The sequence below is a fragment of the Borostomias antarcticus genome (assembly GCF_949987555.1).
Source record: "Borostomias antarcticus genome assembly, chromosome: 8".
NCBI classification, from domain to species: domain Eukaryota; kingdom Metazoa; phylum Chordata; class Actinopteri; order Stomiiformes; family Stomiidae; genus Borostomias; species Borostomias antarcticus.
This window is the reverse complement of record NC_140241.1, coordinates 21780110-21795944: the sequence shown is the minus strand read 5'-3', so window position 1 is coordinate 21795944 and position 15835 is coordinate 21780110. Positions and strand designations below refer to the sequence as shown.

General features: G+C 50.4%; 1 protein-coding gene across 1 annotated transcript in view; it reads right to left on the bottom strand.

The window, feature by feature from the left end:
- Window positions 1–851: 851 nt before the first annotated feature.
- The window catches only part of trabd2a (TraB domain containing 2A), a gene marked incomplete at both ends in the record, with an annotated part of 36532 nt that continues 21548 nt past the window's right edge, over window positions 852–15835 (bottom strand). Inside the window, 2 exons of the mRNA XM_084442343.1 lie at window positions 852–1125; window positions 5030–5120. Of these exons, the coding sequence (XP_084298469.1) occupies window positions 852–1125; window positions 5030–5120 (365 nt within the window). The remainder of the gene's footprint in view (window positions 1126–5029; window positions 5121–15835) is intronic.

The window sequence follows — 15835 nt, the reverse complement described above, 5'->3', positions numbered from 1 at the left end:
TGCCCCAGCGACAGACAGAACCAGCCTAGACAAAGTCCTGGCCTAGTGACAGACAGAACCAGTCGAGACAGAGTCCTTCCCAAGCCACAGACAGAACCAGTCGAGACAGAGTCCTGCCCCAGAGACAGACAGAACCAGTCGAGACAGAGTCCTACCCCAGCTACATACCTATACAGAACCAGCCTAGACAGAGTCCTGCCCCAGACAGAACCAGCCTAGACAGAGTCCTGCCCCAGCTACATACCTATACAGAACCAGCCTAGACAGAGTCCTGCCCCAGACAGAACCAGCCTAGACAGAGTCCTGCCCCAGACAGAACTAGCCTAGACAGAGTCCTACCCCAGACAGAATGAGTCTAGACAGAGTCCCGGGGCCGGGAGGAGCCAGCGTCTCACATGAGGAGGGGGTGATCTGATACACCAGGCTGTTGGAGCCTGCAGGCCTGCGAGGAGGAGGGGGGGGGGTGTCAGTTAAGAGATCCTACAGACAGCGTCCATTACTCCCCAGACTGGAGCTGAGCGCCGACACCTGAGATGTCCTGTTCCGAACCCCCCCCCCCCCCCCCCGGACCGATTATCCTCCCGCCGCACGAACTCGACACTCCGCCTGAGCCCTTCCCGAGGAGCACGCATGGCGAAGCACGACGGGACACTCTTCGCACGGGACGTCCGAATTCGACACCCCCTGCCGTGCCCTTCCCAATGTTAAGCGCGCGTGACGGGACGAATGTGCGATGACTTTTCAGCGCTTTCCACAGGGGGTTCTGGGATACCTTCTTCCGTTGATCGGTACAGAGATCAGTTTAAACGAGCCCCGAGTCTCGAAACAAGCCCCGCCCCCCTCTCTCTCTCTCACCTCTCCTCGATCCGGACCCAGAGCTCGTTGAACTGCCGGTGCCGCTGCTTCTTCAGCTTGTTGCGCCGTTTCTTCTTCAGCTTGCGGTCCACCTTCTCCAGCAGGTCCAGGCTGTCTGGCAGAAGCATGTGGGGCAGGGAGCCGTCCTCCAGGGGGCGCTGCCGGTCCTCGTGGAGCTCGTGGAGGAAAGGCTCCAGGTGAGGGGGCTCCTCCGGATCCTGACCCGGGGAAAGGCCTGCCCGCTCCGGGGACGACTTGGACGATCTCCCCCTGCAGAATCGCCAAGATGGAGGGAGAACATTATTCGGCATGGGAAGGAGATAACATCTTCTCAGTGCGTTCATAATGCTTCAGGTTATGATGAGCGAACGGGTGATATCATAGCTGAGTACTGGGAAGACAGGGAGAGAGAGAGGGGGGATAATCAGTTCAATACATGGAGCCTAAAGCCTACTATAGCCTGTAGTAATGGGGACTAAGAGACCTATTTCTCTTTTCAAAGACATCTGCTTTTGATGAATCACAACCATCCCTGACATGTTCGTTCACACGCGCGCACGCACACTCAACCGTACATGTGGCTTCAAATGATGTTTGATGAAAACATTATAGGAATCCATCACGGCTTCTGCACTGAGGCAAATAAACATGGACGCCAAAACCCTGCTGTCCGCTTGGTTGTGCATATTTACGATGGAATGTTCCCATCTCCAGGCTTCTAGTGTCTCCTCCAATCTTGGATCCCATTCATTTTGAAAAATGTGTGTGTGTGTGTGTGTGTGTGTGTGTGTGTGTGTGTGTGTGTGTGTGTGTGTGTGTGTGTGTGTGTGAGTGCGTGTCACAGTTGGGGTCAATACAGTCCGTTCAAAAGTTGAATTATTGCAAATGCTTTTGTATAAGATTGACGAGAAGCTTTTAGCAACAAAAGTTGTTTGATTTTTACACTTACATGCAGAATGGTTTATTGAGTCCTGGATGTGAAACTGAACTGACCTCAGACCTGGTTTGTGTGTGCATGTGTGTGTGGGTGTGTGTGTGACTACAGTGTGTACTATGTGTGTGTGTGTGTGTGTGTGTGTGTGACTATGAAAGTGAAGGAGAAAAAGAGACTGAAAGATAATAACTATGTGTGTGTGTGTGTGTGTGTGTGTGTGTGTGTGTGTGTGTGTGTGTTTGTGTGCGTGCATGTGTGCATGCATGCGTGTGAGAGAGAGAGAGAGCGAGAGAGAGAGACTCACTCGAGGCTTGAGTTCAGGGGGGTGGGACGAGTCTTAGATTCTCCAATGATAAAGCAGGGATTATTTATCCTGGGTGAAACCTATCTTCACCATCTTCTCCACTCTGCCGGGCGGGAGTTGAGTTCCTGGGATCTGCAACTGCCTGTCTGTCTGCCTGTCTTCCCATCAGTCTGCCTGTCTTACTGACCGTCTTTCTGCCTGCCTGTCTGTCTGTCTGTCTTTCGTTCTGTCTGCCTTCCTGCCTGTCTGTCTATCTGCCTACCTGTCTGTCTGTCAGTCTGCCTGCCTGTGTCTATCTGCCTACATGTCTGTCTGCCTGTCTGTCTATCTGCCTACCTGTCTGTCTGTCTGCCAACCTGTCTGTCTGTCTGTCTGCCTACCTGTCTGTCTGTCTGTGTCTATCTACCTGTCTGTGTCTATCTACCTGTCTGTCTGCCTACCTGTCTGTGTCTATCTACCTGTCTGTCTGCCTACCTGTCTGTGTCTATCTGCCTACCTGTTTGTGTCTACCTGCCTACCTGTCTGTCTGTCTGTGTGGTGGGGAGTGTGTGAGATAGGAGCCGCCGCTGACGTGACGAGGCCTGATCATGCAGGTGCAGAGAGACGAGGTCCTGAGGCCCTGAGATCGCCCCCCCGCACGGCCACGCTGGGCTGGAGCCCAGACACAACACACAACCCATCAGCTCTGCCTGCTTCGTCCTAGCACCGCTTCTCTGCGTAGAAAAGCAAGTGGGGCGGCTGGTCCAATGATCGTAGGGTCGGCGGTTCGAATCCCACCTCCTGTCCACATGTCACAGTGTCCTTGGGCACTTGGACACTGAACCCCAAATTGCTCCCATTGAGCAGACTAGCACCTTGCATGGCAGCTGCCATGTAAGTGTGTGTGAATGAGAGGCCATTGTAAAGCGCTTTGGATAAAAGCGCTATATAAGTGCAGTTTATTTACCAATTAATAGGAGGTCGCATTGTCGTCTGTACGTCCCGCTTGTCCACACATATTACCTACAGTAATAGTCATTTCGTCCATTACGACAGGCCGTAACATCATATGACAAGCCCTGGTAAGCTGCACGGTTGACCGTCATCTACAAGCCATCGTTCCGCACGTGGTCGTGTCACCCGGGCGACCCCTGGCGACCCAGTCAGCGGCGTTTCAACTGCAGCCTCGCAAATCAAAACTCCTACTCTTGCGTTAGGAGCTGTGGAGCTGAGTGTGGCGGGGGCACACAAAGACCCCGTTTGACTCGTGAGTGAATGAGGAGCCCAGGGGAGGTTCTGTAGTTGATTAAGTGGACGGGGGTTATTTGGGCTGTGGGGGGCTGTCGGGGGGTGGGGGAGGGGGGCGTGGGGGTCTGTTGGGGGCTGTTTGAGTCTGTGTGGTACCGTTTGAGGTGGTACTGTTCGGGGCTGCTTAGGGCCCAGCGGTCTGGGTCAGTTTGCCCACAAGGACGCATTATGTCGACGGGAAACAAAAGACGCACAGACCGAACCTTTCCCAAAACAACCGGCAAGGAATGAGCGGAGGTCGGAGAGGCGCGCTAATCCGAGTTTGCGTGCGGTAGCTCTCGGATGGCCCTTGGCGAGAGGAGAAACGCACGCTAATGACGCTACACCCTTCGCCGGAAACAATAGCGCTGCCCCTGACACAACCTAGTTATTTCCGTTTTCCCCATCAAAACATCCACATCAAAGCCGTTATGTGATTAGTGGATTACAGGCCATTCCTGGCCAATGACGTGCGTCGGCTGCCTGATGTCTCCCGCGTGGGAATATAAGACTAATACTTGGATCAGCCGAATAATGAAGTGAGGACATCGTCATCTTTCAAGCGGGGAGAAATAAAAGACTAATTACTAGTGAGTTCCTGGTGAATTATTGGTGAATCTGAAGACAACACATTTTTCACAACAGCTGGAGCAGAACTCGACATCTGTTTTTGGTCTACGGGTGAAATTACACAAACTAGGAGTGCACTTACTTGGAAAATGATTTCCATTTGAAAATCCAGTCGGTGAAACAGGGAGACAAAAATAAATAAATAGCACACATGCCCGGGGGCAGTGGGTGCACTGAGAGAGGCAGCCAGCCATGTAACCGTACACCAATTTAAGTGATAAAATATGGTGTGCCAATTTTACAGGGCCAAGTTTTAAGAATTCATAATAAGTAACAAATCTGAGGTACAGCGAGATACTCTACTTCGCCTTTCCAGCTCCGCTGGCAAATCAGTGTGTGCCTACAGGAACATCGTAAAGGTGGGGTGAGATGATATCGTGTGTGTCTGACTGTTAAAAACACACACACACACACACACACACACACACACAGAAAATAACAGTAGTCTAGCTCTTTATGATCTGGATGTTCTCAAGCAGTTAAGTTCTACGGTTCCCCTGAAAGCTATGTTGACCTTCGAGTGGTGAGAGCGGCCGCACGCTGAATTCCAGCGAAGGCCGCAAGCCTCGGCGTTAACCGGCGGAGTGAAGCGAACGCTGCTACGACTCTGTGCTCCCTCTGCTTGTTTATCGCTGCAGGAAGCTGTGTTTCAGAGGCCAGAACCAGGCCAGAACCAGGCCAGAACCGGGCCAGAACCAGGCCAGAACCAGGCTGCAGCTCCTTCATACCCTCCAGACCAGCTTTAGGCTGCCTCCGGCAACACTCACTCTCTCTCTCTCTGTCTGTCATCATCTCATCATTCACAATTGTGTATGTGTGTGTGTGTGTGTGTGTGTGTGTGTGTGTGTGTGTGTGTGTGTGTGTGTGTGTGTGTGCGTGCATGCGACCGTGCATGTGTGTGAGACCCGTCTGTAGGTAAAGAAAGGTGAGGACATAGAAGATAAGGTGAGGGAAGTTAAGCGTTAAGGGTGTGTGTGTGCGTGCGAGCACGCGTGCGTGTGTGTAGGGTAGGGTGAAGACAGCCAGGGTGTGTTTATTACCTGTTAAGGGGCAGCCCAGCAGGGGTGTGCTCCACCTCGTACCCTTGACTCCGCAGAACATCAATCACCGTGTTGTTGCCCAGGAAGTGACCTGCAATATAAACAAGTTCTCCTTTCAGCCTCCCAGCGAGCCACGGCGCCCTCCTCCAAAAGAACCGGGCCTGGTACCGCCGTTACAACCAGCCCCCCTCCCCCTCTGTCTCCTCATCTCCCTGGAGGAGAGCAGGAGATGGACAGAGAACACACAGGGAGGAGCATGTCGCTATTATCAGGTTGCATTACATGGCGCGCCACACACGCATGTGTGTGTGTGTGTGTGTGTGTGTGTGTGTGTGTGTGTGTGTGTGCGTTTTAGAGGTTATTGTGTCGCGGCCCGAGCGTTTCACTTTTTAAGAGCATTGTGTAGTGGTTGAGGTTGTCATGACAGCTGTGGACAGCAAGGAGCGAGGCTTGTGGTCACATAAAGGGACAGTGCGTGGATTTTCTAATCTTTACGAAGGTCCTTTAAAATCCAGGAGAAAACATGGCTGTGCTGTTTATGATCCTTTTGTTTGATGATTCGTGGGGGACCTACAGGGGGTTTACGGCTGCTTTCTGAAGCCTTTGATGAACAGCTGATGAACAGCTCCTCTGTAGACACGCTGGGGAGGTGAGCGCGAGGTCCTCTGACACACTGCCCCGACTCGACCCCTGACCCCTAGCCCGACCCCTGGGTCTGCCCTGTGACCTGGACAGAGAAGCCCACTCTCCTCTCACTTCCACTGCTCCTCCCAAACCCTCCCTTCTCCCCTTCTCCCTTTCTCCTCCTGCTCACTCTCTCTCCCTCCATCTCCCCCTCCATCCTCTCTCATTCACTCCTCCTTCAGATCCCTCTCTCTTCCTTTTTGTTCTCCCATCCCTCTCCCTCTCCCCTCTCCTCCGCTGCGGAGCTCGGCCAGGTGTAGCGGGCGGCGGTGGGGTCCTCAGGTTCCCCCGCGGGTCAAAGAGGTCCCGGTTCTCCCCGGGCGCGCTCACAAAGGGAGCCGGAGCTCTTTGTGTTCGGCAGCCCAGCCGTGAGCCGTAGAAGTGGGAAGACAAAGAGCCAGGCTCTAATCTAGGCCTAATAGAGGGCTGTAATCACCCAGGACCCCAAGCCCCCCCCCATCCCCCCAGCCCCGGCCCAGCCAACCAGCACCACCGAGGGACGACCCCCCCCCCCCCCCCCCAACCCAAGCCCCGCCACCCAGCACCACACACAGAGGGAGAGGGGGGCTACAGGTGGGCGTCAGCTGACAACTCCGGCATTTTGTTTTAGTTGACGTATAGAAGGCCACGCTTTGATAAGAACGGTAAAAATAACTTAATGTGTAACTTTTTACTGCAAGAATGACAGGTTTACAAAGAAGGGACGGTTGTCGAAAGAACGCCGAGCTTGTTGGGAATTGTGTCGACGCTTCTGATGTCACTAAAGCTGTGTTCACGTACAACAGACAAGACGGTTTAAAGCAGTTTTACAATGTTTGTCGTTTTAGAATGCCTGTTCTAAAATTGGAGTCTGGAAGATTCATCATATCAAGTCTTTAGAACTTTAGAGGAATTGAGAAAGCAGCTTCAAAAACTGCCTGAACCAGTCTTGGCTGTTTATGTGAACCCGGCTTAAGAATGAAAATAAGAATATCTGGGGTTATGGGTTATTACAGTACATATGCCATGTTCATGTTCTCCATAACATTGTTCTGGCATGTTCTCTGCAGCACACGCTGAGGGACACAGTTTCCACCAGGGTCTATCATTACCGAGCCGTTCAACTACCAGCGGTCACTAATAAGCTATAAATCAGTATAAATGAATAACTACTATCCTATTAATCAGTGACTTGGGGACAAGTGGCTTTCCTGTGCTTTTAACTGTGAACAACACAAAGACAAACGACGGCATCTGGATTGTACTAACTGGGTTAGTAAATCATTGTTTGCACTTTAACACTTAGTACCATATTTCTGATACAGCAAGCCATCAGTATCTAGACAATTTATGTCTGCGGGACAGCAATGGAGCCTGTTTCTTAAGCAAGCACAACGCACAAAGTATATGACGAGTGAAAAACCACGCAGCTAAACCCCACTAAATCTAAATCACACTAAATCTGCCCCTGGAAACCGAAACGACCCTTCTGCTACCCCCTTGGTTACTCTGAGGATCAGTAGGCCCCATGGTAGAGGAGAGAGGGGGAGAGGGAGAGAAGAGAGGGATAAGGGAGAGAGAGAGAGAGAAGAGAAAGGGATAAGGGTGAGAGAGGGAGAGGAGAAAGAGGGAGGAGAGAGGGATAAGGGCGAGAGAAAGGGATAAGGGTAAGAGAGGGAGAGGAGAAAGAGGGAGAGGAGAGAGGGATAAGGGTGAGAGAGGGAGAGGAGAAAGATGGAGAGGAGAGAGGGATAAGGGCGAGAGAGGGAGAGGAGAGAGGGATAAGGGCGAGAGAGGGAGAGGAGAGAGGGATAAGGGCGAGAGAGGGAGAGGAGAGAGGGATGAGGGCGAGAGAGGGAGAGGAGAAAGAGGGAGAGGAGAGAGGGATGAGGGTGAGAGAGGGAGAGGATTAAGAGGGAGAGGAGAGAGGGATGAGGGCGAGAGAGGGAGAGGAGAAAGTGGGGGGAGGGGGGGGGGGGCTGCTCCTGGAAACGCAGCGCGGCGTGATTTATGAGGGTTCACTTCACGGGGGGATTAAGGTGGGACAAATGGAGAGGCCACCACAACGCAGGCCCAATGAGGTGCCACTTCAAAGGCAAGCCCCCATGCCCGGGCCCTGGGTCAGCCAGCGAGCCTACGGCCGGACCTCGCTAACACAAGTTGAGCCATCAATCAGGCCCGGCCCGCGCCGTAGTCCCGCATAACTAACACCGGGAGAGGGAACGTGGCCAGCTAACGTGGAACATAATTAATCCGCCGTTTAAACATTTCAACTGTGTATGTGTGAAAGAGCCAACAGGGGAGATACGTCGGACTCTCCGACACCCTGCAGATCACACGGTCTGACAGAGCTCATGTAGGAGCGACGAAGACTTTAAAAGACGGTTAGTTGCGAACCAACACTGGAAATGCTATGAACTTGAAGTCGTTATGATGTGATTAAGCACTGAAACGACTGTGCACTTAGAGGGCTGGTTACAAGGGACTCTAACGAGGCAATTCTCGTATTGTAGTGATGGCGGGAATCCGCCCCCTCCCCCCCCCCCCCCCCCCGAGTACTTCACAGCTACATGTGCTTTTCCCATATTAGGTAGGCTATGACCACAGCCCGGACCAGTGATGAATAAGATCCAGAAAGGCTGATCAAATTATTCCAAAGGCAGTGTCCTTCGCAATAATCTCCTCAGACGAAAATGTTTATAGGCCCACCTGTTCCCACAGCCATGGAATTAAAGGCAAAAAAACTAAAAAAGACATCTCTGATTAAAAATGATTGATGTCCTGGCAAGGGAGGGGAGGAACAGAAAATTATGTTTTAACAGTTAGATTTTTCCTGCAATTACGGTGTGTGTGTGTGTGTGTGTGTGTGCTGTAGCCTTTGGCAGGCCGAATGAACTCCTGCTCCACATCCATCAGGTGGTTTGTGACAACTCTCCCCGCTAACAGTAGGCCTCTGAGCCCAGCTGGCATGCTAACCTTAGGAGAACTTCGTCGGAACTACAGTATCTAAAACTAAGGAGACGGAGCGTCTGGAAGGTCAGCTCACTGCTCGGTTCACGTAGAACAGCCAAGAGAGATTTAAGCAGTTTATGTTTGCAGTTCTGGAATGTCTCTCTGGAGTTTAGGTTGTGTGTCCACCGGCATGCTGTAGCTTTTTTCATTTCATTTCAAACCTTTATTTACACTCGAAAAGGACTCTGAAGTTACCCTCATTTACAGAGACGTTGAGTTTACAAACAACAAATACAGAGAAATCACATACAGCAAAGACAACAAAATGTAAAATAGAATAAAATAGCATTCAGCTAAAACAATTACAAGTTGAAACACAATGACCAGACAATACACATTTAAACTCTGCAAGGGAGGGAAGAGTTTCCATACACGCCAAGCAGCGTAGGGCGCCTGGGTTCGGTTCCGCTCAAATCCGCCCGCGCACAAACAGCGTCTGTTGCGTTGCGCGACTGGTGACTTCGAGCTAGGCTACCAATGTTTTCACCTACGTTAGCAATGAGTGTCGCATTTTTGCTGACTCTAGATTAACTAGCCAAGTTAAAGCTACATGAGATATCTCGGCACTTTGGCAGCCTCTCTGGTCGTGATAAAATCGGCACTGCGTTTTAAGAACCACACTTCCCACAACTCCCCACTCACTCGCTGTAATAATGGGAAAAATGATATGATATATGATAACAAACATGCGTGAAGCAGACTGGATTGGAAGATTGTAGCTACCTCAATGGACTTTCTGGAAGGATGGCTTCAGTGCAGGTAAATACCGGTCTTCTTTCTTTTATGTGCATATAGATAAATTCACGGGGCATGAAATTCAACAAATGCCTGTCTAAGCAAAAGTGTTTTTAGCTGCTGTTTAAAAATGTCCACAGAGGCTGCAGCTCTCAAGTCTTGGGGAAGAGCATTCCACAGTCTGGGTGACTCAAAGGCTCTGTCACCTCTGGTTTTAAGCCTGGTTAGAGGGGCAACCAACAGAGCTTGGTCAGCAGACCTCAGTGACCTGCTGGGAGCATGTGCAGGGAGCAGTAATATGAGAAGTTCTGCTGGACCGGGTTAACAGCCTGGTGGGGGCATTCTGGACCAGCTGGAAGCGCTCCAAGGATGCTTTGCTGAGGCAAGTGTTTCTTAGGTGGAAAAAAAGTGTACGGGTCAGGGACTTGATGTGCTTGTCAAGGTGCATCGCCTGATCAAAGTTGACACTGAGATTTCTCAGGTTCGAGTGGATTACAGTTGAGGGACCCAATATAGCTCGCTACCTTAGAAGCAATGCTGTCAGCAGCAACAATGAGAACTTCAGTTTTGTCAGCATTTAGTTGAAGAAAGTTACTGGCCATCCATTCTTTAATAGCAGACAAACAATCATGCAATACATTAAAATTATCAGTCTTGTTAGGTTTAAAAGAAAAGTACAATTGAATGTTGTCTGCGTAACAACGGCATGAAATGCCTTCAAAATTGCTGAAAAGAACTTGTTTGGTTCTAAACAGAACTGTTCTGTCAGTGATCCACTCAATGGATGTATTGACATCCAACCATGTTCTCCAAGTGGCCAGTTGATGTCGGGCCAAAGGCAACACAGAACACAGCCCATTCTGACCGTGGCTTCGACCCGGCACACAAAGCCCCCACAACCCCGCGTATCTCCGGGGAGATGCTGGAGATAAGGACGGCGACGGAGCTGAAAGCGGTCATTCAAAACTTCCTCGGCTACAGGTTTTCCAGAGAGCTCCGGTGCACCGTGATCCTTCTCTCTTCTTCTAGATCCTTCTCTCTTCTTCTAGATCCTTCTCTTTTTCTAGATCCTTCTCTCTTTTTCTAGATCCTTCTCTCTTCTTCTAGATCCTTCTCTCTTCTTCTAGATCCTTCTCTCTTCTTCTAGATCCTTCTCTCTTCTTCTAGATCCTTCTCTTTTTCTAGATCCTTCTCTCTTTTTCTAGATGCTTCTCTCGTTCTCATAGCCCAGAGTCCACTAACATACTAATCTCTCTCTCCGCTTAAACATGCCTAAAAAAAGCAACCAGTATCCCCAATATTTCTTTCTTTCTTTCTCTCTCTCTCTCTCTCTCCCCAGTAATTAGAACATATGGCAAGTCTTTAAATATAGTTTCTTTTCCATACAGTGCAATATTTACATTACAACTTGTAACCCGGGCCGAACGGGCCGTTACCAAAACATTACACATGCTAAGTAAATAAACGTCCAGAAACGCCATTCTGTAGCGCGGAGCCCGTGAAGCTGTTTATGTCCACATCTCCCTGCTAGGCTGCATTCCTGACAGCCAATAAGCAACGGCGCCCGCTGGAGACCGGGGTGGCCGGCTCGGGGGGGGGGGGGGGCTCGTACACGGGCCTCGCTCAGCAGCCAGAGGACGGTTATTTCTCTTGAAGAACCAGGCTCCCCTTAAAAAAACGATCGCTCCAGTCTGCTAAGACTCCCAAAAACCGGATGGTGGGGGGGGGGGGGGGTGGATAGGGTGGGGGTGGAAGCTGTCTGTAACACTTTTAGATATTTGATGTGAATTACGATAACATGTGACGTTATCTGCCGAGCGCTGTCTGTTTTTCGGGGGGGGTATGCAACATCTAACAGAGTGTGTCTTTGATGGGAAGCATGCGGTACGCCTGGTGCTTCTCACACACCCACGCCTGCTGCCCTGTCCCCGGGCCTGGGACCGCGGCAGACAGGCAGGCAGCGGGAACCAGCGCTCCTCCAGGGCCTGTCCACCCGGGAGAGGGATAACGCTGGGTCAGCGTGTCAACAAGTCCCCCCTCCGCCCCCCACTCCTCCACCCCCCGACAACTGAGTAAACATCTTAAAACTGTGCTGAGAGAGAGACGCCTGGCCTGCTCTTCACCGTATCCCCCCCCCCCCCACCGCCCCTCCAGGGCAAAAAACATCCCCCAGCGGATTCACGTCACCCCCCGGCTCCTCTGTGACGGGGGGCGTGTCCTCCGGGAGCAGACAGCCACGCCGGCTACCAGACGGGGGCCACGCCCACGCGGAGACGTCTCCGTCCGCCGGGACGCGTCTTGATGACATCATCTGCTGGGAGATAATGATAGGGCCGGTTCCCACGGCGTGGACCTTCTTGTGGTACCGAGCCGGGACAAGGGGTGGGCCCGCGGTCCGTTAAGCGCAACGCGTGCGGCGGACAAAGACGAGTGACATAGGAAAGATGGTCCCAACGGTTAGGGCTGTTGTGACACTGACACAAAAGAGGAGTAGAATCCTGACCATTTTATCCCAGCGGGCACAGGCAGTAGCTAACTACATGTCTTCATTGATCACACAGCAGAAGCTTTACACTGCGCTGACTGTCACAGAGAATAACACGTTTATTAATTGAAAGAACAGCCACACTGACCTCTGTGTGCAATAACAAATGCTGCCAATATTCCATTAATACACATATCAAATTAGTCCATGTCTGAATTCAGTTTCTGGGCCCTTGTTGATGGACAGCAGAGTCTCACCAAACCTCAGTCTAAAAAAAAAGGGCTGCAATCTGAGAAAATACAGACACCGGTTCAGCATTAACCTCGGCCCAAAAAAGACAATTTGATTATACATTGTCATGATGCCTGATGATAATCAAACACGACCAATTGCATTAATCTCAGTCCAGTCGGGCTTTTCCTTCTCCAGATGAGCCGGGCTTTGAAACCACCCCTGGCCATTTACCCGACACACTCCGATACACATTGAGGGGATCTAATAAGGGGAAAAGGGGCCCACGTCTCCATCACAGACTCACAACCGACGCCGTCCAATCCCGATCCTCAAACCCGATCCACCGTGTTCCGAGATAGCCAGAATCTCACTCACAACAATGGCTGTTTTCAATACACTGAAACAGAGTTTTTTTCGAGGGGCCAAATCTCTTTGCTCTTAGGTGCCCTGGCTCGTTGTATGGATTGATGCAGGCCCTATATTAAGTCTGGTTAAAGAGCAAAAGCCGTGGACTGAGCCAAACAAAACCTTGACATGTTGTTTTAGGATTCTACCAGGCCCTCACTAATATCACTGTGCTCTTTTCTAAAGCTGCAGTGAAGCAATTTCCTTAAAACAAATCTGAATTTCTGGAGTCATTCAGCACTTCAAGCGACTGTAATTTTCCAATAAACCCTTCCACATCCGGGAACTGGATGAATATGTGGGGCTGCAGCACGGCTGGCACAGCATCAGTTAAGGGCTTTGTCATTGGGTTTGTTATTTGTTTACTCCCTCAGACAGAATGCAGTTGTGGGTAACAAGATGGTCTGATCTAACATCAGATATGTGGTCACCAGCTGCAGGGGTCCACTCTCCTGGACCACAGAGAAGCAGGTGAGACGCCAGAGACCGGACACGGAGGTATGGAAGTGAAAGGGCCAGGCGCTGGTGGAGGACTGAGGTTTCGGCGAGACAACAAGCCCAGACGGACAGCTCTGGTTCGGTCAGGAGGGGCCCTATCGCCGGCTCTTCTGGAGCCCTTTCTGATTCTCTCAGGCGTGGAGAGAGACGGCACGCAGGTATGCTTTCACTTCTCCGGGTCATGTGATCACCTCTCTATCGCAACCAAATATCTGCTAACAGGTCTGAAAGAGAGACAGAGAGAGAGGGAGAAGTAGCAGGAGAGAGAGAGGGAGAGAAGTAGCAAGAGAGAGAGAGAGAGAAGTAGCAAGAGAGAGAGAGAGAAGTAGCAAGAGAGAGAGAGAGAGAGAGAGAAGTAGCAAGAGAGAAAGAGAGAAAAGTAGCAAGAGAGTGAGAGAGAGAGAAGTAGCGAGAGAGAGAGAGAGAGAGAGAGAGAGAGGTAGCAAGAGAGAGAGAGAGAGAGAGAGAGAGAGAGAAGTAGCAAGAGAGAGAGAGAGAGAGAAGTAGCAAGAGAGCGAGAGAGAGACCGACAGAGAGAGAGAGAGAGCAACAGAGAGAAATAGTGAGAGAGAGAAAGAGAAACAGAATCCAGATTGGGATTGAATAGGACGAGAAAAGGCATGCAGAAACAAACAATGGAGCAGAATTTAAGTCCAAAGATGCCAGAGAGTGATAACAGGGGATCAGAAAATGCACTTCGGAGAGGGATCAGGTTCAAACTACACCACTAAGACCCAAAGACCACATGGACTTCAGCTTGAAAGGGTGCCCATGTAAAGTCTACATTTGAGCATGGGAGTGTTGAGGCTATTGAGGCTGACAGAAGAGCCTAGAAAATGAACCTTAACTGGGCTAGCCTGCAATCAGCACAAGATGGACAGCATTACCACCCATCTATTCCAGTCAAATTAACATCAACAATGTCCAGACAGTGAAACTGAAGTGTTGGCAGCCAAGGGCTTTTGCTCTTCATCCTGTATATAGTTTTGAAAGAGGGAGAGAGAGAGAGAGAGAGAGAATGAAAGAGAGAGAGGGAGAGAGAGAGAGAGAGAGAGAGAGAGAGAGAGGGAAAGAGAGAGACAGAGCGAGAGAGCGAGAGAGAGCAGGGTTCATGTCTTGGGTTAGCGTGCATCTTCTAAATCCCCTTTTGTACAAATAAGAAAAATGTAAAAAACCTTCGCAAAAGACACTGTCGGATAATATGCCCGTTTTTCTCTCTCTCTCGAGCAAATGGGATCAACGCAAACCTGCAACAGTCGTTCTCTTTCTTCCTCCCGTCCTCTGCGTTCAGAACCTAAACATCAGGAAGAGGTTTACGGCCGACTAGTGTAGCTGTGTGCTCGACAGCCTCTCTGGATTTACTCTGTGAACAATGGGATCCTGGACATGCAGAGAGGGTGTGAAGCTATTTCTTAAATAAACCAAGCCCTGAGAGTTTGTGGTGGCACAGGCCCTTTGGAGCGGAGGGGGGGGGGGAGGATTACATATCTCTGGCTGGTTTGGTCTGGTCTGCGCACTGCCAACCAAAGCAGAAAGGGAAATGGTGAGAGTTGAACATGGCCCAGCTCCTTTACTGTGTGCAATGAAAGAGAGATCAAAGTTAGGATGCCATTAAAGCGAACAGCACTGGAAAAAGAAACAGAATACTGATGCATTTCGAGTCAAAGTCATTTGCGCTGGAATGTCTGATTTCACTCAGAGGTTTTATAAAGTAGCTAATCTCACGGAGAATATGCTTTCTGGAGAAAGTATGAACAACAGGTTTTCAACGGCAACAGCAGGTCGCAATAGGGATTGCAGATCCACTAGAGAGAGGTCTATTATTCTGCAGGCCTGTGTATCTGCTTGGGGCTAGTCTTTCAGATCCTATCAAATCAAATCAAACTTTTATTTCGAGTGCATTCATAATTGCAGCATGCTTTCCAGCAAAACGATAAAATACACAAAATAAAAGTGAAGCAGGCAGCATTAAGAGCAGTGAACCAATAAAACACAGACATGAAGCAGAATCATTAATTGACGGCGTTCATTTTAACAGATGCTGTGTTTTTAAGCGTGATTTCAAAACCTCTATTGAGTCTGCCTCTCCGACCCGACCGAGCCCACCGGTCCAGAACTGGGGAGCTTTCACAGAGAACCCGGTCGGGGTTCTGCGTCTTGGCGCGGAGCGGACCGGCTCTTGGTGGGGCGGAGTGCCCTCGCTGGGCCGTATGAAAGGAGCGTGCCTGTCTGCTACAGGAGGAGGAGGGGGGCCTGGGGTCGAGCAGCGCTTTAAAAGGCAAGAGTAGGATCTGAAGACCAACTTAGGAGCCCGTAGGGTACGTACTGAGGGGCTACTCATCTCATCTCTGTCTTTATCTATCTATCCTCATCCCTCCTTCCCTCCAAACTGCCATGTTTCCCCGAAAACCCTGTAAACAATGCAGTTCTATAACGAAACGAAGCCAGCGGTCCATATGGGCCCACTAAACCAGCATCTGATGTTTCCTTCAAAGAGCAGAAGCCATGTTTTTCTGATTACAGCATCATTCAGCTCAGACTTGTATCTTCTTAAATGAAAGACATCTTCAACCTTGTTCAGTATGAATCATTTCTAAATCTCAAATTCCAGGAGCACCATACTGCACAGAGCATATATAGCGTTGTGAGGGTACGACACAAGAGTCGAAGAATCGGTGTATACACTATCCGATATACAAAGGGTTGAGTGTCTCCCCACATTTAAACAAGGAGTGCAGGTACACATACTGTATACCAGTGCCAGGGTATAATTG